Source organism: Felis catus, chromosome D4, assembly GCF_018350175.1.
Source record: "Felis catus isolate Fca126 chromosome D4, F.catus_Fca126_mat1.0, whole genome shotgun sequence".
NCBI classification, from domain to species: Eukaryota; Metazoa; Chordata; class Mammalia; order Carnivora; family Felidae; genus Felis; species Felis catus.
The window spans coordinates 86,884,349-86,907,124 of record NC_058380.1 but is presented as its reverse complement, the minus strand read 5'-3'; the positions used below and the strand labels follow the sequence as shown (position 1 = coordinate 86,907,124).

The following is a 22,776-nucleotide window of genomic DNA, read 5'->3' as shown; positions in this document are numbered from 1 at the left end:
TCTCAAAATTAAAAAAAAAAAAAAAGCAGTTAAAAAAATTGCCCACCCAAGCATATTGAGCCAGGCATTAAACAGGTATTAACTATTTTAAGAGAGTAATTTAGCTATAACTAATAAAACCGATAGAAATATATTCTAGAAACTCTCAAATACACCAGGATAGTATACATGAATGCCCCAAATAACAGTGCTTATTTAATAGCAAACAACTGAAAATACACCTCCATCAACAGAAGAAAGGATAAGTTGTGGAGTAGTCATAAAATGGAATATAGTGAAAATTAACTATCTTAGGTCTCAGGGACAAAACCGGATGAATCTTATAAAAAATATTGAGTGAAGGGGTGCCTAGGTGGCTCAGTTGGTTAAGCGTCCAACTCTTGATTTTGGCTCAGGTCATGATCTCATGGTTCGTGAGTTCAAGCCCCACATTGGGCTCTGGGCTGACAGTGCAGAGCCTGCTTGGGATTCCCTCTCTCCCTCTCTCTGCCCCTCCCCCATTCTCTCGCACATGCTCGCGCTCTCTCTCTCTCTCTCCCCCCCCCCCCCCAAAAATAAATAACATTAAAAAATATTTTTTGAGTGAAAAAAGCAACTCAGAAGAACACATATGGAACAATATCATTTATGTAAGGTTTGAAAACATGCAAAACAATACTATATGTTGCTCAGATATATATGTAAGTGATAAAAAACTATCAGATTGGAGAGAAAGGATCCCTCTGATAAGCTTATCATCAAAGGAGACATTTAATGACTCGGACAAGATTTCGTTTGGAAGCCTGGTCTGTGAGCACACTGCTTACATTCCTTGTTTTACACACTCATCGGGGGGCACCTGGCTGGCTCAATCAGTAAAACAACAACTCTTGATCTTGGGGTTGTGAGATCAAGCCTCCCATTGAGTGTGGAGCCTACCTTGAAACTAAATAAACAGGGGTGCCTGGGTGGCTCAGTCGGTTAAGCATCGGCTTAGGTCTCATGATCTAACTTCAGCTCAGGTCATGATCTCACAGTTAGTGAGTTCAAGCCCCACATCAGGCTCTGTGCTGACAGCTCAGAGCCTGGAGCCTGCTTTGAATTCTGTGTCTCCCCTCCTCTCTGTCTGTCCCCCGCTCATGCTCTGTCTCTCTCTCTAACATAAAATAAACATTAAAAATTTTTTAATTAAGGGCGCCTGGGTGGCGCAGTCGGTTAAGCGTCCGACTTCAGCCAGGTCACGATCTCGCGGTCCGTGAGTTCGAGCCCCGCGTCGGGCTCTGGGCTGATGGCTCGGAGCCTGGAGCCTGCTTCCGATTCTGTGTCTCCCTCTCTCTCTGCCCCTCCCCCGTTCATGCTCTGTCTCTCTCTGTCCCAAAAATAAATAAATGTTGAAAAAAAAATATATAAAAAAAAATTTTTTTTAATTAAAAAAATTAAATAAAAATTTAAAAAATAAACACATAATGAATTAAATTAAATACTAATTTTTAAAAAATAAAACAAGAAGTTCACAATGCTAAACATAAAATAAAATAAAAATAAAATAAAATAAAATAAAATAAAATAAAATAAAATAAAATAAAATAAAACAAAACAAAACAAAAGACACTACGGTCTCTTTGATTTGAACCAAACAGGAAGATGGCTGTTTTTGCCATCAGTCTTTCCAGAATCATTTGCTAATATAGAATATCTTTCAGAGACCATCTTTTAAGAAAAGTGCAGCCCTACCGTTGGTACTAATCATTACCCGTCCTCCATTTAACCAGGGATCGAGCCCATCCCAGACTCCTCAGTCCTTCCTGAGCCACCAGGTCCAGCTTTGACAACCAAGGCAGCACCCGTCAACCGGGGTGCCCAGCACTTCACGTGAACGTCTCGTCAGGTCAGGCCAGGCACTGATAGTACGTTCATTTCCCAGACGAGGAACAGGGGGGGACGGAGGCTCGGAGCAGATGGGCCCTTGGTGCCACGGGGTGCGGCTGAGTCCAAGCTCACCTCTTTGCAGTGCTGTTCCCTCAGCAGGTCTCGGAGGGTGCGGTTGGTCTCCTCAAACGTGCTCAGCTTCTGCAGGAGAAGTTCCTTCTGCCTCGTCAGGGTGTTGATGTCCGTGCAGGTCATTTGTTTCTCCTGGAAGACAGCAGGCAGTCTTACACGGTGCCAGGGGAGAAGGGAGGAGCCAGGCCCCTTTTAAGAGGTGCTGGTGCCAGGAAGCCCAGGTGAGAAGCCCAGCGCTGTGTACAGAGCCGGAGCGGTCAAGGGCAGGCTTCCCAGAGGAGGTGGGCCTGCAAGGATGGGGCAGGAGTTGAGAACAAGGGACAAGGGCCGGGGCATCCAGCATGGGCAAGTGCAGTTAAGGCAGGCTTCCTGGAAGAAGTGGAGGAAGAGGACGACACCTGGTGTCCGACACTCGCAGGAATCAAACTGTGGCTGACACTTGCAGGAATCAGACTTAGGCCTTGACTCACTGTGATCCCAGGAGACCCATGATGAGGTCAACTCAGAGCCCCTGGCCACCAGAGGTCATCCTCGGGGATCAGGCCCCAGAAGTAAGAGTGGGGGTGGGGCTCGAGGAGGCCAGTGTGCCCTCCCCTGGCCTGGAGATGTCATAAAGTCAGCCTGATGACTGCGTAAAGACCCCTCCCCGGCTTGCAGCTTGCCCCTTTCTGGGCCCAGTCCCAGGGCTGAGTGGTTCTCTGCCTGCCACCTACTGTCTTCAGCTTCCCGATGGTGTCCTTCAAGGCCATGACTTGCTTGGCAGCAGCAGCCCCATCCATTTCAGCCTCTACCAACTTGGACATGAGGCACTCCTTCTCCTGCTGGAGGTGTTTCTTCTGAAGCCTGGGGCCAGAGAGAATAGGGCTCTGTGAGCCCTCCCAGGCCGCGGCCCACCCGGAGCTCTGGGCTCGCCTCACAATGCCCTGCGAGGCTCATCTCCTGGCCAGGGGACAGTGGGGGAGGGGGAGGGAGGGCCCCCGGGAGGCCACCTGGGCCCCACAGCAGTGCCTTCACATCAGGTGACGTTATGGCATCTGTGGCCCTGCTTGCCTCTTGGTCATTAGCATCATCTCTGTCCCTGGCCATTGCCACAGCCTCGAAGCCACCACCGTCAGATCCGCTTCTGAGCCTCCCATCCACTCTTCACACCGGAGCCAAGCCTGGCCGCACCGTGCCCTGCTTTGAACACCCCTCCACGGCCGCTCAATGGAAACCCCCCCTTCAAGCGACCGCTAAGAGCGGCCCCTGCCAACCTCCATGGCGCCCCTTGCCCTCTGCCCGCCCCCTCTCCTCCTTCCTGCCTGTCTTCCATTTCTCAGTTGCAAACTCCTCCCTGGGGGCTTTCACTCGAGATCCAGCATCCTTTCTTCCCCAGCACCTACTGCCCACCTCCCCTAACTACTCTGCAGGACTCTCCCTAAATGTTGCTTTTTCCGGAAAGGCTTCCGCTGCACTCTATGGGGGTCCTCCTCTCCCCTCACAGCGTGAACCACGGGCGCCATAGGGTAGCTAGCCGTGTGACTGCCGGACAGCCGTAAGCCTGGGTATGCTGTGACCCGGGGGCAGTGCCCGGGCCCGCCTGGCGGGAGGAGCACACTTTGGGGCAGGGCCGCCTTACATGGTGAAGTCCTTCTCCTCCTTGATGCGCTCGATGTTGTGCCTCAGCACCGTGTTCTCGTGCTCGGTCTCGGCCAGCTCATGGGCCACCTCCTCCAGCTCCTCCTTCCGCTCCTCCAGGAACCTTTTGGCCATCTGGCGCTCACCTTTCTGCATCTTGACCTGTGCAGGGGCACGCAGGCAGGGGCCACTGAGGGGAGGTTCCTCCTCCGCACATCGCCAGGCCCATCACTTCGGACCAGAGAAGGGCGCCTCCGATCGACAGACACATAGGTCACTTAGGTCCACTTGGCTGCAACCTCAGTTAATCATCACACAGACTCTCTGGGCGGACGCTACTCATCTCGTTTCCTCACGACAGAGAAAACCGAGTACACAGAGCCTAAGTGACTTACTGGTTGGGGACAGGGCCAGGATACAGACCGTGGTTCGGCTGGCACACCGCAGGAGAGATGTCACAAAAAGGCCCACGCGCTGCAGGCTGTGGAGAAAGGGCTTGCCGGGCGGCCAGCCCCAGGTTCCCCAGGAGGGCCCACGGGCCCCAAGCGCAGGGTGGGGGATTAAAGACACAGGCCACTTTAGCACTCGAGACCCGAACTTCAGGCCAGCTCCGCCACCCTCCCGGTTGGGGGCCAGGGACTTCCAGGTCGTTTCCAATTAAGGGCATGGCCCACCAACTGAGGACAAACTGCCTTCACCTCTTTGGGGCTTTGTTCTTTTTTAAAACTTTTGTGTCAACTGGGAAACAGAGGTCCCAGCGTCCCAGTCACTTCGTCTCCAAAACGGGGACAATAACACCACCGGCTTCATTTACTGTTGGGCCAGATCAAACCAGGGCTTCTGTACAGAGCACCAGGAGGGTCAGGGCCAGGCCTGGGCTAAGCGCTTGATGGAGAGGGGTCCCAGGTTGCCCCGGCTACCTCCCCAGAGGCATCTAATGCCCTGGGGCAGCCTGCTGGGAAGGTGACCTTCACACCCTCAGGCCAACAGCTATTTTACCCCCTACCTCCCTCACCTCAGACTTGAGACAACCGACCGCGTTCATTAGACTGTCAATCTTCTTGTCATAACGGTTCATTTTACAGTGACCCGAGTCGTCATCTTCTGTAGAGAGGTCACTTAACCGCATCACCGAGACCAGCTTTTCTGAAGATGGTGGCGTGATCTCCAGGCAATGAGGCGGATTCTGATGCAGAGGAGGGAGAGACACGTGAACTTGTAAGGCAAAGCCACAGCCATCAGCTCCAGAGCCACCTGCTTGTCCAGGGGAGGCAGGAAGGGCTAAAATGCCGAGGGCCGACCACAGGGACCTCAGGACGGAGAGCACACCGCGCCTTCTCGATGGAACATTACCTACCCCTGTTTACGTGATGTTTCTGAAGATTTTCTACCAAGAAATAAGCCTGTGTTACAATGTCAAGTTTAAAATAAAGGATAGAACAAACTGACAAAAATAGTCACAATACCCAAGATGGCAAAAGTTTGGGGCGATAGATGTTTTCATATACCAAAGGCACAAGTGAAGTATGTCAAAAGCCTTTTGGGGCGCCTGGGTGGCTCAGTCTGTTAAGCGTCCGACTTCGGCTCAGGTCACGATCTCGCGGTCCGTGAGTTCGAGCCCCGCGTCAGGCTCTGGGCTGATGGCTCAGAGCCTGGAGCCTGCTTCCGATTCTGTGTCTCCCTCTCTCTCTGCCCCTCCCCCGTTCACGCTCTGTCTCTGTCTCAAAAATAAATTAAAAAAACATTAAAAAAAAAAAGCCTTTTAAATGAATATGAATGCATGACAGTGGACAGTTGCAGGTACCCCACATCTGCTATAAAAGGTACTTAAGGGACGAGTGGGTAAATGTGATGTGGACCAGATAGATGATAAGAAGAAATAAAGTTTTTAGGACTAATCATTGTTATTTTGGTTACGCAAAAAAAAAAAAAAAAAAAAAAAAAAAAAAAAATTAGAAACACATACTGAATACTTGAGGGGTAGAATGGTATGATGTCTGGAAATATTTACATACATCAGCATAAAAACATATTTTTTAAACAAAATGCAAGTGCCCCCCTGAAAAGATTACGTCAAGCTGTATGACTCTTTGCTTGTAAGATTCCAGGAAGAAAGACATTATAATCTGGGAGCCAGGGTTTCCATGGGTTTTGATATGTTCAACTTGACTCAGTCTCCAGGTTTATTCTGGTGCATTAAGTACTTGCTATTTCTTATTATTTGTTCAGTTCTGTGCTCCTTTTGAGCTCAAGTGCCAGATATCAGGAATAAAAGTATTCAATACTGAGTATAACTCAGGGCGCCTGGGTGCTTAGTTGGTTAAGCGTCAGGATTTTGGCTCAGGTCGTGATCTCACGGTTCATGAGATAGAGCTCCACATGAGCACAGAACCTGCTTAGGATTCTTTTTCTCCCTCTCTTGGGCCACCCCTCCCTCAAGCACGTGCTCTCTCTCTCACTCTCTCTCAAAAATAAAATACACGTTTAAAAATGAAAAAAATAAGAGTATGACTCTAATACCAGACAAGTAGGACTTTCAGGGTACAATTTTAAAAATGCATGTGGGGGCGCCTGGGTGGCTTGGTCGGTTAAGCGTCCGACTTCGGCTCGGGTCATGATCTCGCGGTTCGTGGGTCTGAGCCCCGCGTCGGGCTCTGTGCTGACAGCTCAGAACCTGGAGCCTGTTTCGGATTCTGTGTCTCCCTCTCTCTCTCTGACCCTCCCCCGTTCATGCTCTGTCTCTGTCTCAAAAATAAATAAACGTTAAAAAAAAAAAATGCATGTGCCCTTTGTCCCAGAAATTCTATTTCTAGGGACTTATCAAGAATGTCTAAGAATGTGAATCAATAGTTAATATCAAGGCAAGGATAAAGATAAATGTATGACAAGATAGTATTGGTTAAATACATCATGGTACAAATATACCCACAATGGAATACTGTCTTTAAAAAAAAAAAGCAAGACACAATATAAATACAATCAAAGTGTGTTCAAAAAGAATACATTAAGTAATTCCATTGCTGCAAAAATCAAAACAAGGAGTCTCTTCCTAAGAAAAGATCAGGAAGGCTTCCACCTAGAAGTTCCAAGGCGGTCAGGCACCTGTGTGGTTAAGTCAGTTAAGTGTCTGACTTTGGCTCAGGTCGTGACCGCTGGGTCCATGAGTTCGAGCCCTGTATCAGCCACCCATTGGGCTCCCTGCTGTCAGCACAGAACCAGCTTTGGCTTTGGATCCTCTGCCCCCTCTCTCTACCCCTGCCCTGCTGTGCTTGCATTTGCTCTCTCCCTCAAAAAAAAAAAAACAAGTTCCAGAGCTCTTCTCAGAGTGTTGGGTGTTGGGATTACAGGTGTTTTTTTTAACTTTCTTTCTTGTGCTGGTTTGGATTTTCTAATTTTTCAACAGTGACTGCACATTGCTTTTTTAAGAAAAAAAGTTGGCAATATTTAAAAGGAGGGTAATACGGGGAGCCTGGGTGGCTCAGTCAGTTGGGCATTAGACTTTGGCTCAGGTCATGATCTCATGGTCTGTGAGTTTGAGCCCCATGTGGGGCTCTGTGCTGACAGCTCAGTGCCTGGAGCCTGCTTCAGATTCTGTGTCTCCCTCTTCCTCTGCCCCTCCCCCACTGTGCTCTGTCTGTCTGTCTGTCTCTCTCTCTCTCTCTCAAAAATGAATAAATGTTAAAAAAGTTTTTTACAAATAAAATAAAAAATAAAAGGAGGGTAATAGGACAATATATAGTATGATAACAATGGTATTTTAAAACCCAAAAGTATGCATCGGAAAAAGTGTGACAGTAAATGTACCAAAATATTAGCAGTCTCAGGAGGGTGGTTCCCCACAGGGGTGGTAATGACAGCATTAGGACCAGAGGGGAGCTTCTGGGGAAGCTCATGATGATGTGGCTTCTTAAGTGGTGTGGTAGTTAGTTACACAGATACAGTCAGTTTGTAAAAATTCATCAGTCAAGCAGTATACTTCTGATGTGTGTACTTTCCTGCACTTTTTAAGAAAAAGCTTTTAAAACTTAATAGCAGTCACATTAAAGTAGTAAAGTGACAGGTGATGGTTTATTTTTCTGAATTTTCAACTTTTCATAACAAAAACAGATCACTTTTAAAAATAGGGTAGAAGGGTGCCTCGGTGGCTCAGTCGGTTGATCGTCCGACTTCGGCTCAGGTCATGATCTCACAGTTTGTGGGCTCGAGCCCCACCTTGAGCTCTGTGCAGGCAGCTCGGAGCCTGGAGCTTGCTTCGAATTCTGTGTCTCCCTCTCTCTCTGCCCCTCCCCAACTCACATTCTGTCGCTCTCTCAAAACTAAATAAACATTCAAAAAAATTTTTAAAAATAATAAAAATAGGGTAGAGAAAAAAACCCACACCTCCTTTCTCCCAAAGGCCATCAATCTTATATACCAGAAGGGGTTTTAAAAAAATCGAACAAGGGGGCACCTGGGGGTGGCTCAGTTGGTTAAGCGACCGACTCTTCACTTTGGCTCAGCTCATGATCTCACCGTTGGTGAGATAGAGCTCCACATCGGACTCTGTGCTGACGGCGTGGAGCCTGCTTGGGATTCTGTCTCTCCAATCTCCCTCTGCCCCTCTCCCGCGCTCACTCTCTCTCTCTCTCTCTCTCTCTCAAAATACATAAACATTTTTTAAAAAATCAAACAAGAACCCCCACGTGTACACAGCAGCTTCTGGGGTCCACATCCAGCTCACCCCACATTTCCTTTCTCACTTGCCCATAATGGGAAAGGTCAGGCTGGGTCTTCCCAGAAACACAGAGTACCACTGGGAAGGAGAAGGGCACTGGCTCAAGGGGACATCATGAACTACAGCTGCTATCTGAGACAGAAGTCACCTCTCTGAGCTCCTCCATTTCTAGGATTCTGGGGCCCCAGAACTGAAAGTAGGCATTGAACTTTCCAGGGGGGACCATAGGTCCTAGCAACCTAGGTCAGTAGGGAAGCCAGTTTCCATAGTGGCAGATCTTTAATGTAGACTTCAAAAACTACTAAGTCTTCTGTTTTTTTAAAAAGCATTTTTAATTATAAAACATAGTATGCTTGTTATAATGAAATTCAAGCAGACAATAAAAAATAAACCTTTAAGGTTTATTTTTAAACCTTTAAGGGCCCCCCAACCGCAGAGGTGGTCACTGCTTACTACTTTTTATTTATCTTTCCAGAAAATGTTATACATATACAAACACGTATGTACACATGGATACAGACATCCTGTTTTTTTCTTCTTTTTAAGGTAAGCTCTACGCCCAACATGGGGCTCGAACTCAAGACTCCAAGATCAAGAGTCACATGCTCTGAGGCGTCTGGGTGGTTCAGTAGGTTAAGTGTCTGACACTTGATCTAGGCTCAGGTCATGATCTTGAGGTTCATTTAGATCAAGCCCTGAATCGGGCTCCATACTGACAGCAGGTATTCTGTCTCTCGCTCTCTCTCTGCCCCTCCCCCTGTCACTCTCCCTCTGTCAAAATAAACCTAACAAAAGTAAATAAATAAATAAATAAAGAGGGGCACCTGGGTGGCTCAGTCGGTTAAGCACCCAACTGTGGCTCAGGTCATGATCTCCCAGCATGTGACTTCGAGTTCCGCGTCGGGCTCTGTGCTGATGGCTCAGAGCCTGCAACCTGCTTCTGATTCTGTCTCCCTCTCTCTCTGCCCCTCCCCCACGCACACTATCTCCCTCTCTCTCAAAAATAAACATTAAAAAAAAAAAAGTCACATGCTCTGCCTACCGAGCCAGCCAGGTGACCCACAGATGCCCTTGTTTGGACAAATAGGGCCAAACTCCACCCGCTGTGCAGCTCCGTGCCTCATGATCACGTATGAATATCTACGTCCATCACTGTAACAGTTGTATGGTATTCCACTGCATGGATATATCACAATTTAACCAATACCCTCCTGATAGACATTTAGGTTGCTTCCAAAATTTCTCTCTTACAAACATCTTTATACATGATATCTGTACTCATGTACCCCAGCTCAGTCGGTTAAGTGGTTAAGCGTCCAACTCTTGATTTCGGCTCCAGTCATGATCTTGAGGTTTATGAGATCGAGCCCTGCATCGGGCTCCATGCTGACAGCAGGGAGCCTGCTTGGGATTCTCTCTCTCTGCCCCTCCCCTGCGTGCTCTCTCTCCCTCTCTCCCAAAATAAACTTAAAAAAAACCCAAAAAACAAAAAACTCCCTATAATATCAATTCCTAGGTATAAAACTACAGGATCCCTGGGGTGCCTGGCTGGCTTAGTCAGTGAACTGTACAACTCTTGATCTTGGGTTCGTGAGTTCAAACCTCACACTAAGTGCAGAGATTACTTAAAAATAAAAAAATCTTAAGAAATATTTTTTAAAAATAAAACCTAGCATCAATGTTTACATACGTGCCCCAGAACTGTTAAATGATTTCACCAATCCTCCCAAAACAGTATAAAAAAGTTTGCTGACTTTTCCTACCCTTGCCAACATATCAGTAAGCTTTTCAATTACAGTATATTCCATTCAATAAAAATGACAGCTTGTGTTTTAAAACATAGTTGTTTTTCATTTACATCTAACTGATTAGTCAGGTACATGCGGTAAAAAAATGGAAGACAGCGTTTTAATTCCAAGCTTTCTTTCCCTCTTGTTTAAAAGGCATTAAAATTTTTTTAAGTGTATTATGTATTTATTTAACTTAAAAAAAAATTTTTTTAATGTTTATTTTTTTATTTTTGAGAGAGACAGAGTGCAAGAGGGGGAGGGGCAGAGGCAGAGAGGGAGACACAGAATCTGAAGCAGGCTCCAGGCTCTGAGCTGTCAGCACAGAGCCTGATGCGGGGCTCGAAATCACGGACCAGACCGCGAGATCATGACCTGAGCTGAAGTCGGACGCTCAACCGACTGAGCCACCCAGGCGCCCCTTATCTAATTTTTTTAATGTTTATTTATTTTTGAGAGAGAGAGCGTGCAAGTGCTAGTCGGGGGGGTGGGGGTGGGGAGACACAGCAGCCTCTGTGCTGTCAGTACAAAGCCCAAAGTGTGGGGTTCCAGAAGCCAAGAGCAGGACGCTTAACCAACTGGGCCACACAGGCGCCCCTAATTCCAATCTTTTTTATGTAAATACACATACACACACACACACACACACACACACACACACACACACACACAAACACACACACTGGTTAGAACACTTCTCATTTATTCCCTAGAATACCCCATTCTCCCTTTATCTCTTAGGGAAAACTGATAAATCAGGGAGTCAAACCCATGAAGTAGGACTTCAGAGTAATTACTTTCACTTTTTATTTCTACTTTTAAAAGTAATAAACTATCAAAAACAAAAAGAAGTAACAAACTACCAGCAAAAGACTGTTTCAAAATGGCAGGCATCATCTGGAAGCAGCCTCAGGTCCTTTTTACCCGACCCAATAATGAGACCTTCTTGTCTCGTCACTGACGTTTCTTGCTGCAATTGACTAGAAGGTAAGCCTAAGGAGGGTGCACCTGCCAGTCTGCGGCTGTCACCCCAGTGCCCGGCAGTGTCTGGCCCAAGTCTCGATAAACGTTATGCCGCAAGACTCATACGGAAGGCAATGATTAACCAGTTCCAGAAGCGGCCTGGGGGACACGCGTAATCTCTCGTGGGGACTGCCTCGAAAGAGGCGGTGCTTTCTTAGACAGGCACATTTCTGGTACACGTTTAAGTTACGCTTCAGATACTGTCCCAGTTACACGGGAAAAGACGTGGCTCCACACGTACAAACCAGAGAGGCCAAGGGTGCACCCTTCAGCATGAGGCAGCCCTGAGCCCCAACTGAGGCTCTGCTGCTGCTTTCTCTGGGACTTCACCTCTCGGAACCTTGCTTTCCTCATCTGTACCTTGGGAGAGCAAGACCTACCACACTGCAGTCTTGTGAGGACCCAAGAACATCATGTGCCTTCAGGGTTTAGCAGGACCTACTGGACCTACTGGACATCCCTAAGAGCTACCGCCGACCCTGAATCATACCGAGTTTGAGGCCTGCTAGACCCTGACCAGTCCGAGAAGGAAAGCCTGAACGAGAATGAGCCTACCTCCCACTTGCATCCCACATGCCGGGCGGATGACTTTCCAGGGGGCATCCAAGGTACCTTGGTTTTCACCCGGACACTCCGCCGCACATTCACGGTGTCCCCTTTCATTCCGCGCTTATGAGATTTCTGTGGAAAGGGACAAACCCAGGGTCACTTCCCCACACAGCCGGCCGTGGTGTCACTCTGGTGGCACCCACTTCCAACTCCGCAGGGGAGCCTCTTCTGACTAAGGCTGCTGCTGCCGTTTCTGGATCAAGGGCCGCCTACCTTCTCAGCAGGCAGCTGACCTCTGAAAGCAAGCGCATCTGTCTCGGAAACCTTTGGAGTTTGAGGCGCGAGGTGGCCGGGTTGGGAGGTGGCCCCCTGCTCCACAGCCTTAACCTTGCCCGGCCGGCAGGCTCCTACCTGGCTGCTGGTTGCTGATGGTTTCGGGAGTTTTTTTATGTGGACGTGGACAGGAGTGTTCTCATCCACGTGAACATGTAAGGGGGGAGTTGAAGAGCGGTCCTTCATGGTTCGCTTCTGGCAGGCGGGGGAGGACAACACAAAAAAGGTTGATCTGTGGATGAGTAAACGGGCATAGAAACCAGAGCTCAGAGCCTCTGGGGGCCACCGAAAGCCTAGCCAGCAAGCGAGCAGGACAGCTACCGATTACTGGCATGCGGGCAGGAACGGAGGCAGCGGTGCTGTTCCCGCAGGCTGCCGCAGAGATCCCAGCTGAAGACCACTGGGAAGATCTACGCCCACTCAAGAGAGGGGTCTGCCAGACCCGCACCTTCTGCAGGAGAACCCGAACCCAGCCCCAGGGTCCTCAGCGCTGAATCTCCGGCCAAGCCTGCTGGAATGCACAGTTTTTCTTCAGACTCAGTGTAGCACAGTGGGAGAGGGCAGGAGAATCCTTCTGGGCGGGCAGATTAGCGCAGGAGACTCACAGAACGGTTAGAGCACAAAACAAATCAGGCAGCAGGCAGGTGAGAGAGGACGACCACAGAGAGCGATAGGAAATGCTGAGATGAGAAGGTTGCATAGATTCTGAAGAAAATATAAGCAGGGTAGAACCCCCAGCTGCACACCCCTTGCCATCCCCACCCCCCCCCCGCCATCCCCCCAGCAACTATCCCTTCCCCATTCTTTGACTTTTTTCTTTTCTTCTACTTCTTCTTTTTTTTTTTTTTTTTTTTTCTTTTTGGAAGTTTTCTCAAGCCTTTTGGAACTGGGAAGGATTAGGTTAAGACAACCTCCTCGCACCCAGCAGCTGGACCACAAGCAAAAGAAAAAAAAAACCATCCCAATCAGCAGGACAGGCATGGAAGCACCCAGCAGAGCGAGGGGCCACAGTGGTGCCAGCAGGGAAAGGCAGGTCCTGGAAAAGGTGTGCAAAAGCATCGGTGGTGGGGCCGCAGACCCGAGGGCCGCTCCGTGTGCGCGTCACCTACCGTCACAGTCACACTGGGCGCAACACAGGGTGTCCGCAAGACCTTTTTCTGCGTGAGACTTGTTACTCCGTTCTTCCCACACGATGGAAACCTGCACCCAGGCACAAGAACCAGATTGTAAGCGGAAAAATACGGCTCTTCTAGTTCTTAGATCTCCCAAAATTACACACAAGCTTATGGCTAGGAAAACCAGTCTGGAATCACTTGGCTCCCTTTACACGAGCACCAAGCACGCCTGGTGTGCCTGGCAGCGGGATGGAAACAGGGGGTGATGGGCATTCACAGGGCTGACCCTGTAACCTGCCACTGCATCGCACATATTTGTGACCTTTTGCTGAAACGCCCAGCTGTCATCCTGTCTGTCGAGTGGCAAAAAGCAGGCGGCACGGGAGCCACGGGGCAAGGTACTAACTTGGCCAAGGATGAAAGTGCTCAGGGACTGTGCCTGGAGCAGAGGCAGCCCTGGAAAAATGCTCAGTGAATGACAGACATAAAAAGAGGCAGGGGAGGGGCGCCTGGGTGGCACAGTCGGTTAAGCGTCCGACTTCAGCCAGGTCACGATCTCGCGGTCCGTGAGTTCGAGCCCCGCGTCGGGCTCTGGGCTGATGGCTCAGAGCCTGGAGCCTGTTTCCGATTCTGTGTCTCCCTCTCTCTCTGCCCCTCCCCCGTTCATGCTCTGTCTCTCTCTGTCCCAAAAAATAAATAAAAAACGTTGAAAAAAAAAAAATTAAAAAAAAAAAAAAAAAAAGAGGCAGGGGAGTGTGTGGATGGCTCAGCTCACCAGCCGGCTCTTGATCCCAGTTCAGGTCAAGATCCCAGGGTCCTGGGATTGAGCCCCGCATCGGGCTCCGAGCTGAACATGGAGCCTGCTTAAGATTCTTTCTCTCTTTTTCTCTCTCTCCCTATACCCCTCTACCCTGCTTGAGAGCTTTCTCTCTAAAAAAAAAAAAAAAAAAACAAACAAAAAACAAAAACATAAAAAAAAAAGACAAAAACAAAAACCCAGCAGGCCCAGGAACAAAGTCACTGTGACTCAAATTTCATAAAATTAACAAACATTCAAGTAAGATGAAGAAAAGTTACTATTTCCCCAAATATCCCTCTTTCTACCTTTTTTTTTTTTTTCAACGTTTACTTATTTTTGGGACAGAGAGAGGCAGAGCATGAACGGGGGGAGGGGCAGAGAGAGAGGGAGACACAGAATCGGAAACAGGCTCCAGGCTCTGAGCCATCAGCCCAGAGCCCGACGCGGGGCTCGAACTCACCGACCGCGAGATCGTGACCTGGCTGAAGTCGGACGCTTAACCGACTGCGCCACCCAGGCGCCCCTCTTTCTACCTTTTAACGTCTTGAAAAGCAGGGTTATTTTTGTTTTAGAGAGGTTTTTTTTTTTAATAATATGTGCAATTCATCATGCTTACACATAAACAACCCCATCACCAGATTTGCAAATATAAAAAAAGTTTAATCTCCAATATTTTGCAGCAGAGCGTCCGAGTCAAGAATGCCATGACGGAAAGGGACTTGGAAAATTCATTTGATCCATCCCACTACCTCCTGACAGCCCCAAAATATGGCTTCGCCCTCCCCATCAATACTTCTGGGAAAATAATGTAACCTAAAGATGCAACATAAAAATTCTCGGGCACTGTAGCATGCATCTTGCTGTACGTCTATTACGCTTTGATGAAAAAGAAAAAAGAAATTTATTGCGCCCTACTAGTCATTTGGGTAAGGAATACCAAATCTGAGTAAGTAGGCAGGTTTTTTTCCCCCCTCCTCACTTAAAAGCCAACAGATTTGGGAAATCTCTCTCCCTCATCAGGCTTGCCACGCAATCACCTGGATTGCATCCACACCTTGCTAACTGCCAAATCCACCTCCGACATCATTGTTATTTACATGCAGCCCTCTTTCAAAAAGGACCTGCAGGCCTCCTACTCCAACAATGGTGACCCTGTTTGCTCCTGGGAACTGGGGCACCTGGGGAGGGAGGGCAAGAGGGAGCCAGAACTGGGATGGCCTGCCTGCACTTTTTTCCTCCTTCCCTTTCAAAATGATTTCTCGATGTCTTGGACCAGACTTTCAATACACAGAACAGGGAAGCTGGAAAGAGAAGCCCCCGGTGAGCCTGGCCTGAGGGCCCCTGACCACCTTTCCCTGCCCTTCCGCAGTACCTGGGGGAGCCGCCTGAGGATGAGGCAGACATGGCTAGGCATCAAAGCCGCAAAGGTGGGCAATTGGGTCAGCAGGCTCTGCTCAGGGGGACCCGGAGGGGCTTGTCAATAACAATCTCAGGGGCCCGGCATCAAACGTCCTCTCTGAGGGGAGGAGGGTGGAAGGCTTGGGGGTGGCAGTTGGATGAAAACTTGGGAGGCGCTCCTCTACTGTCCAAGTCGCACAGCAACTGTCCTGCCAAAGTGGGGGGGGGGGGGGGAGATAGGAGAGGCTGAGCGACTTGCGGGGCAGTGGATGGACGGCCGGTAGGTGGGTAGGGGGCACGGAGGAAGCTCCCCTCCCCGGGGACGGGCGAGGGGCGGAACTTCGAGGACAAGGACCACCACGCCCAGGCCCCACCCAGGAGTGGTGGGTGGCCGTCAAAGGGAAAACCTGAGGTGCTGGCTGGCGTGCGTGGAGGGCGAGAACCGCCAGGTCCCCAAGTGGGCCCCAAAGGGCCGGAATCCGAGAAGGGAGCTGGAGGGATATTCCGGGCGGGGCCAGGGCAAGGGTCTCCTAGGAGAAGGGGGCGTTCCCGGCAGAATAGAAACCCGGAGAGGACCAATAGTATTTGAAGGCGATAGGGGCGGCAGCTGCAGGAGAAAGGGGGCGTTCGGCCACAAGTGGGTACCCCCGACGGCGAAGGGAAAATCCTCCCGGGCGCAACAGCCAGCGGCCGCCAGGACTTAGTAACCGAGTTAGAGCGGGTCGGACGCCGGGTGGTGCAGGGAGCGGCATGGGACCCCCGGGGAGGCCCCCTGGGCTGGTGATCCCGCTCCCGCGGGGTTGGGCGGCAGGGAGACGGCCCCGGGGAAACAGCACTGCCTACGAGGCGCGGACAAATAACTGCCGAGCCGAGGCCCGCAGGGAGGGAGAGGCGGCAGGGGCGACGCCCACCGGCGGGCAAGGGGCGCGGGGCCAGCCTCCGACGGCGGGGAAGAGACGACGACCACCCACCAGCGGGCAGGAGGGGACCAGTTTCTGCCCATAGAGAGAAGGGCGAGGCCCCGCCGGAGGGCGGCAGAGGTGGGAGTAGAGTCCCGCCGGAGGCCAGGTCAGGTGGGAGGCGGCCGGCCCGCCCGTTAGCCGGAGGAGGAGAGGGCCCGCGCCGGGGGGCGGGGCGGGGGCCACATTCTGACCGGAGCGGGACGAGCGCGCCGGAGGGCTGGAGGCAGGGGCGGCCGGGGGGGAGGGGGAGCGGCGGGGGCCATCCCTCCCTCCGGGACCCAGCCCGGCGGCGGCGGCGGCGGGGCGCCCCGAAGCGCCCGGGGTCCCGCCTGCCGGCGGCCTCTCACCAGGAGCGACACGGCTGCGCCCAGAAACGCCTCCTTATGAAGTCGTTGAAGTCGGAGGCCAGGGCCGTGCCATGGAGACGCCGCGGCGGATGCAGTGCGGCTCCCGCGGCGACTCCTCCCCGCTTCCGCCTCCTTTTCCGACACCCGGTCGGCAGCTCGCCCATTGGCCAGTTCAAACCCCCCCAGGAGCCTCTCGGGTTTCGCCATTTAGACCCAGCCCCTGGCGTCACAGAGATGCCCCGCCCCACAAGAAGCTCCGCCCTTGTCTGGGCCACGCGTCCCGTCGCCGTGGAGACGCGCGACGCCACTAGAGGGCTTTGCCGGGGCTTGCCCCGCCGTTCAAGGCCCGGCTGGCCCTCCGCCATTTTTACCCCGTCGCGGTCCCCGTCGCCGTCCCCTTCGAGTCCCCTAACTGGAAGGAGCGTTAAAACTCTACCCCGGGCCCTTTGATACGTGTTGGGAAACTGGGCTCCGACTGGGGACACAGAACGAGTAATCGGCCGGAGCGACGCGCAGCTTCCGACATCCAGCCCCTTCAGAAGTCCGCTGGTGGCGCACACCACCGAGACTCTGATATCTCGCCCCTTCCCACACCTCCTCCTCTATCCTTGTCCAGACTGGAGGAACGGGCCGCGTCCCCCTCGCTCCTCACCGCCCTCCTGCACACTGGGCGCTGCTGTGTGTACAGACCTACTTCGATGAGGTTCTCGCTGGGCCGCCATCTTCTCGACTATGCTTCACTGTGGAGCAATCAAGGGGGGCTGTCACGTGGCTCACCGCGCCGCCCTGGATTCTGGGAGACTTTAACATCCTCAGGCCAATCTGGCCTCGGTCGCTTGACGTCCTCATGTCCATGACTTTCCCTTGAACCTCAGCCATGCACCCTCAGGGTCACACAACTGGTACACGTGACATCTGAAATTCCAGCTTCCCGCTCTCCACATAGTACTTGCTTTTCTGGCTTCGCTTTCATTTTCTTCGCATTGGCTAATGCCCCCCGTATTCATTCCCCGGTGTTAGGGAGCCCTCCACGTCCATTCATCTTCTCCCTATTGAATAAATAACGGGTCTCCTGTTATCATTCAACCACCTGAGGTTCTGCAAGGATGAAACCCACACACCATGGCCTCCACCTTCAGCTGAGCCCTCATCACCACCCAAAATTGTTCCATTTGTCTCTAGATCCCTTCTCTCTCCGAGTGGCTTTACCAAACCTTTGCCTCTCCCGTCTCATATTCCCCACTCTCCTTTCTCATAGAGAAAAATAAAGCCGTCAAGAATTTCCTCTACCTTCTCCCTACCTATCTGCACTCATTTTAAGTCCCCGCCCCGCCTCCCCACCATCTTTTAGTTCCTCCCTTCAGAGGAAGTGATGTCCTTCTTGCTGCCCAAGGTAAACTTCTTACTGCCAGGCCTAGATCAAAGATCTCAGTAAAATGTCTCTTGCTACCCCCAGCACAGAATTGTTGATCATTTCTCACTGCTCCCACATTCGCTGAACCAATATTAAGTCCCTGCTATGTGCTAAGCCCAGTTCAAGGGATGCTAGACCAACACACCCTACCTAGTCTTCAAGGAGCACCCAGCCAACCTCTTGGACTTGACCAGATATCATGGTTGAAACTTTCCTCTCTCCACCCACTGAAGGATTTTGCCCATGTGATTTTGTCTGCTCTTCACCCTCTGAAGAGGGCCCTTCATAGCCAGTGCAGTTCTTTGGGGCTTTTGTGATGGAAAATCTGAGAATGGACAGAATTGAGAGGTCACCATGCGTACACACACACACACACACACACACACACACACACACACGCAGCACTAGGTGACAGGAAGGAGGAGGAGGAAACGCTTCTCAGAAGATTGGGAAGGGAGGGGTGGTGGAAGGGAGACTGAAGAAGGGCACAGGAACCTCTGTAGTGTGTGGAAGATGTGGGATGGAGAAGAAAAGGAGCATATTTTGTTTTAATGTTTATTCATTTTTGAGAGACAGAGACAGACAGAGCATGAGTGGGGGAAGGGCAGAGAGAGAGGGAGACACAATCTGAAGCCGGCTCCAGGCTCTGAGCTGGAGCTCTGAACTTACCACAGAGGCCGATGTGGGGCCCGAACCCACAAACAGTGAGATCATGACCTGAGCTGAAGGCAGACGCCCAACCAACTGAGCCTCCCCATGCCCCTGAAAAGGAGCATATTTAAGAGTATAGCTGTGGTAGGGGGATCTATCCTTTTGTAGTGTTTGAGAAATGCAAGGAAAGAACTTGAATTATTCTTACATCACTTTGTATTGCTGGACCGACCATGTTTTCTTTCTTTCTTTCTTTCTTTCTTTTTTTTAATGTTTATTTATTTTTGAGAGAGAGAGAGAGAGAGAGAGAGAGAGAGTGTGTGTGTGTGTGTGTGTGTGTGTGTGTGTGTGTGAGTGGGGGAGGGGCAGAGAGAGAGGGAGACACAGAATCAGAAACAGGCTCCAGGCTCTGAGCTGTCAGCACAGAGCCCGACGTGGGGTTCGAGCCTCAAGATCATGACTCAAGCGGAAGCCTGACACTTAACCCACTGAACTACCCAGGTGCCCTGGACCATGTTTTCTGAGTGCAAACCACTTTGAGCCTAGCCAGCATTGACCACTTTATTTTTAATTTTTTTTTTAAGTTTACTTATTTATTTATTTATTGAGAGAGCAGGAGCAGGGGAGGGGCAGAGAGAAAAAGGAGAGAGAGAATCCCAAGCAGGCTCTGCATTGCACCCAACCTGGAGCTCTAACTCACAAACCACGAGACCATGACCTGAGCCAGTCGCTTAACTCACTGAGCCATCTAGGCGCCCCTGACCACTTTTTTTTTAAGGGCAATACCCAGGGGTGCCTGGGTTCCTCAGTAGGTTGAGCATCTGACTTTGGCTCAGGTGATCTCTCATGGGGCATGCTGTTCTCAGCACAGAGCCTCCTTTGGATCTTCTGCCCCCCTCCGCCCCTCCCCCACTCACACTCTCTCTCAAAAATAAATTAACCCAGAAAACAAATAATCCAGTGAAGAAATGGGCAAAAGACATGAATAGACACTTTTCAAAAGAAGACATCCATCCAGATGGCTAACATACATGAAAAAATGCTTAGCATCACTCATCATCAGGGAAATACAAATCAAAACCACACTGAGACACCACCTCACACAGTCAGAATGGCTAAAATTAATAACCTTGGCAACAACAGGTGTTGGCGAGGATGCAGAGAAAGAGAATCTCTTTTGCGCTGTTGGTGGGAATGCAAAGTGGTGCAGTCACTCTGGAAAACAGTATGGAGGTTCCTCAAAAAGTTAAAAATAGGGGGCGCCTGGGTGGGTCAGTCAGTTAAGTGTCCGACTTCGGCTCAGGTCATGATCTCGTGGTTTGTGAGTTCAAGCCCCACGTTGGGCTCTGCGCTGACAGCTCCTGCTTCGGATTCTGTGCCTCCCTCCCTCTCTGTGGTTCTTCCCCACTCACACTCTGTCTCTCTGCCTCTCTCTCTCTCCCAAAAATGAATAAACATTAAAAAATTTTTTTAATAAAAATAAAAATGTATGATCAAATAAACACTAAAGGAGCCACCATTCAGCTTTAAGAAATAAGAGATTAAAAATTTTGTAGGGGCACCTGGCTGACTCAGTCAGTAGAGCATGCGACTCTTGATCCCGGAGTCATGAGTCCAAGGCCCGTGTTGGGGGTGGGGGTACTTAAAACATCTTTTTTTGTTGTTTGTTTTAAACCAGTAGACATTATCTCAAAATGTTAATACGACCATTTTATTTTCCTTGTTCTATTTTTCCCAATGTCAACAACGAATGTGAGCTTCTTTTGTTAGTTAGAAACAACCACAGTTGGGGGAGCCAGCCATCAGCCCCAGCATTGGGCCCCCACCCTGCCAGCAGCTCACAGCGGAGGGAGACCCCTGAGTGTCCCCCACCCCCACCACCCCGGGCTTAGGCTCCAGCCTCTCCATTTGCCCAAGGGCCTGATTACCAGTTCTTTCCAACCAGGAGCATCTCCTCCAGGGCCCTGATGCAACTGCCACAGCCCTGCCCAGGGGAGAAGGAACCTGTGCTCCAGAGTGGGCCTGGCTTTTCCTTTCAAGTTTTGGGTGGAGCTGGGAGAGAAAATTCCCCCAGGCCTTATCAAGGCTTGCTCCTCTTAGACCCTTTGGCCAAGACCCTCACTGGCCCTGCCCCTCGGAGGTTGGATGGCCTCCAGTCTCACTGAGAGTATTGATTCTGCAGCTGTCCAAACCAGCGGTTCTCAAAGTCTCCACGCCAACAGCATCAGCATCACCGCGGAACTTGGTAGAGATGCGAACCTTGGACCCCACCCTGGACCTAGGGAACCAGACAGTCTCGGGATGGGGCTCAGCAACCTGCGTTTTAACAAGTTCTGTGGGTGATTCAGGTATACTCCAGAGTTTGAGAACCGCTTTCCGGACCCTCGGACTTGGAGGGCGAATCTAGTCATGCCTCTTCATTTTACAGAGGAGGAAACTGCAGGGTTTTAAGCGAGGAGAAGGGACCCGGCTCAAGTGGCAACGGTGAAAGTGGAAGTTAGATGATCTGTTTCCAGAGACCACCCCCCACTCTCTTCTGACTCAGGCAGACCTCCTTAGCCCATCTGGATCCACTTTGTCACTGTCTGGAGGGTTGCCGTGAAGCCAGCAACCGTCAGTGCACCCTTCCCACTGTGCCAGGGACGGTGCTCACCTGCATGAGCTCAGCAAAGCCTCGCAACATCCAGTGAGCTCGGCATGAATGCTAACCCCATTTTACAGAGCTGAAAACTGAGGCCCGAGAAAGCTCATTACATTTGCCCAAGGTCACAGGGTTAGAAAGTGCAGACATAACTCAAACCAGCTTTCTCTCCTACACACACACACACACACACACACACACACACACACACACACACAGCCCCAGCCCCAGGGGCCTATGTCAAGGCTAGCAGGAGCACACTGAGGTTTGCAGAGACTGCCGCCTTAGGGGAGGGCTCATCCCCAGAGCCTACAATTCAGCTGAAAAACCAGCAAGGAGACAGAAATCTCCCTGAACGGGCAAAACAGTTGGCAAACAGCCAATGCCCCAAAGCTAACTGCCATTTACTCATAGGAAAGCCCTTTGTCTCTTGATTTGCAAACAATTGTACCAACCTTGCAGGGTGGGGTAGAGCAGATTAAAAGCAGTCCACCTCGAGTGAGTTATAGCAGACGCGGTTCCTGCCCACCGGCCCTCCTTCCCGCTCAGGTCACGATCTCACTCCTTCCTGCTCAGGTCACGATCTCACGGTTCGTGGGTTCAGCTTAGGTCACCATCTCATGGTTCGTGGGTTCAAGCCCCAAGTTGGGCTCTGCACTGACAGTGAGGAACCTGCTTCGGATCCTCCGCTCTCTCTTTCTCTCTCTCGGCTCCTGCCCAGCTTGCACCCTCTCGCTCTCAAAAAGAAATGAACACTGAAAAAGAAAGAAAGAAACCATAATGTAACATATCAGGGAAGGTGTTCATGCTCAGTTTTGTATGAAACTTCCAAAGAAAACATTTATACTGGTTAAAAGCAGACACAAGAGGCCACATACTATATGATTCCACCCACACGACGGTTGGGAAAGGGCACAACCACAGGGACAGAAAACAGATCTATGGTTTCAGGGGCTGGAGTTGGGAGGAGGGTACTGACTATAGGGGAATTTGGAGGGAAATGTACATATTCCACATCTTCATTGTCGTGGTGGTGACCTGACTGTTTACGTTTGTCAAAGATCATCAAACTCAACTTTTTTCTTTTTTTTTTTTAAGCTTCTTTATTTATTTTTGAGCCAGGGGCAGGAGGGGCAGAGAAAGGGAGAGAGAAAATCCCAAGCAGGCTCAACGCTGCCAGCGGGGAGTCCGACACCAGGCTCAAATCCACAAGCCCATGAGATCACCAACCACCTGAGCTGACGTCAGACACTTAACCGACTGAGCCCCGCAGACGCCCCTCGGAATCAGGAATCAACCGGGGTGGTTTTGTTCAGAAAGTCATGCCTCACCCACAGCCTACCTGGTGCAGTGGAGGGGGGGGTGCAGAGGGAGTGGGATGAGTCAGTAATCTGCATTTAAGAAGCTCCCCAGGTAACCAGCGGGGGGGGGGGGGGGGGCCTGTGT

The 22,776-nt window shown here is 50.7% G+C and overlaps 1 protein-coding gene and 1 long non-coding RNA gene across 25 annotated transcripts in view; one reads left to right on the top strand and one right to left on the bottom strand.

Annotated features, from left to right (window-relative positions):
* The window catches only part of ODF2 (outer dense fiber of sperm tails 2), a 36,163-nt gene extending 18,537 nt beyond the window's left edge, over positions 1–17,626 (bottom strand). For 2 of the 24 annotated variants that reach the window (XM_023242800.2, XM_023242808.2), the window contains exons 1-7: positions 16,625–16,803; positions 13,113–13,203; positions 11,677–11,802; positions 4,613–4,783; positions 3,599–3,759; positions 2,694–2,823; positions 1,981–2,112 (exon numbers count right to left, since the gene is read on the bottom strand). In XM_023242800.2, coding sequence (XP_023098568.1) covers positions 1,981–2,112; positions 2,694–2,823; positions 3,599–3,759; positions 4,613–4,783; positions 11,677–11,802; positions 13,113–13,203; positions 16,625–16,788 — 975 coding nt within the window. In that variant the 5' untranslated portion in view covers positions 16,789–16,803. Of the gene's footprint in view, positions 1–1,980; positions 2,113–2,693; positions 2,824–3,598; positions 3,760–4,612; positions 4,784–11,676; positions 11,803–12,081; positions 12,236–13,112; positions 13,204–15,289; positions 15,525–15,722; positions 15,862–16,286; positions 16,443–16,624; positions 16,804–17,314 lie in introns of those variants that run through there. The other 22 variants (XM_019816623.3, XM_023242803.2, XM_023242805.2 and 19 more) reach the window with 22 other exon arrangements.
* LOC123381802 lies at positions 15,906–17,918 on the top strand. Its single transcript, XR_006589246.1, has 2 exons — positions 15,906–15,952; positions 17,241–17,918. It is a non-coding gene; the product is annotated as an uncharacterized LOC123381802 (long non-coding RNA).
* Positions 17,919–22,776: the final 4,858 nt, after the last annotated feature.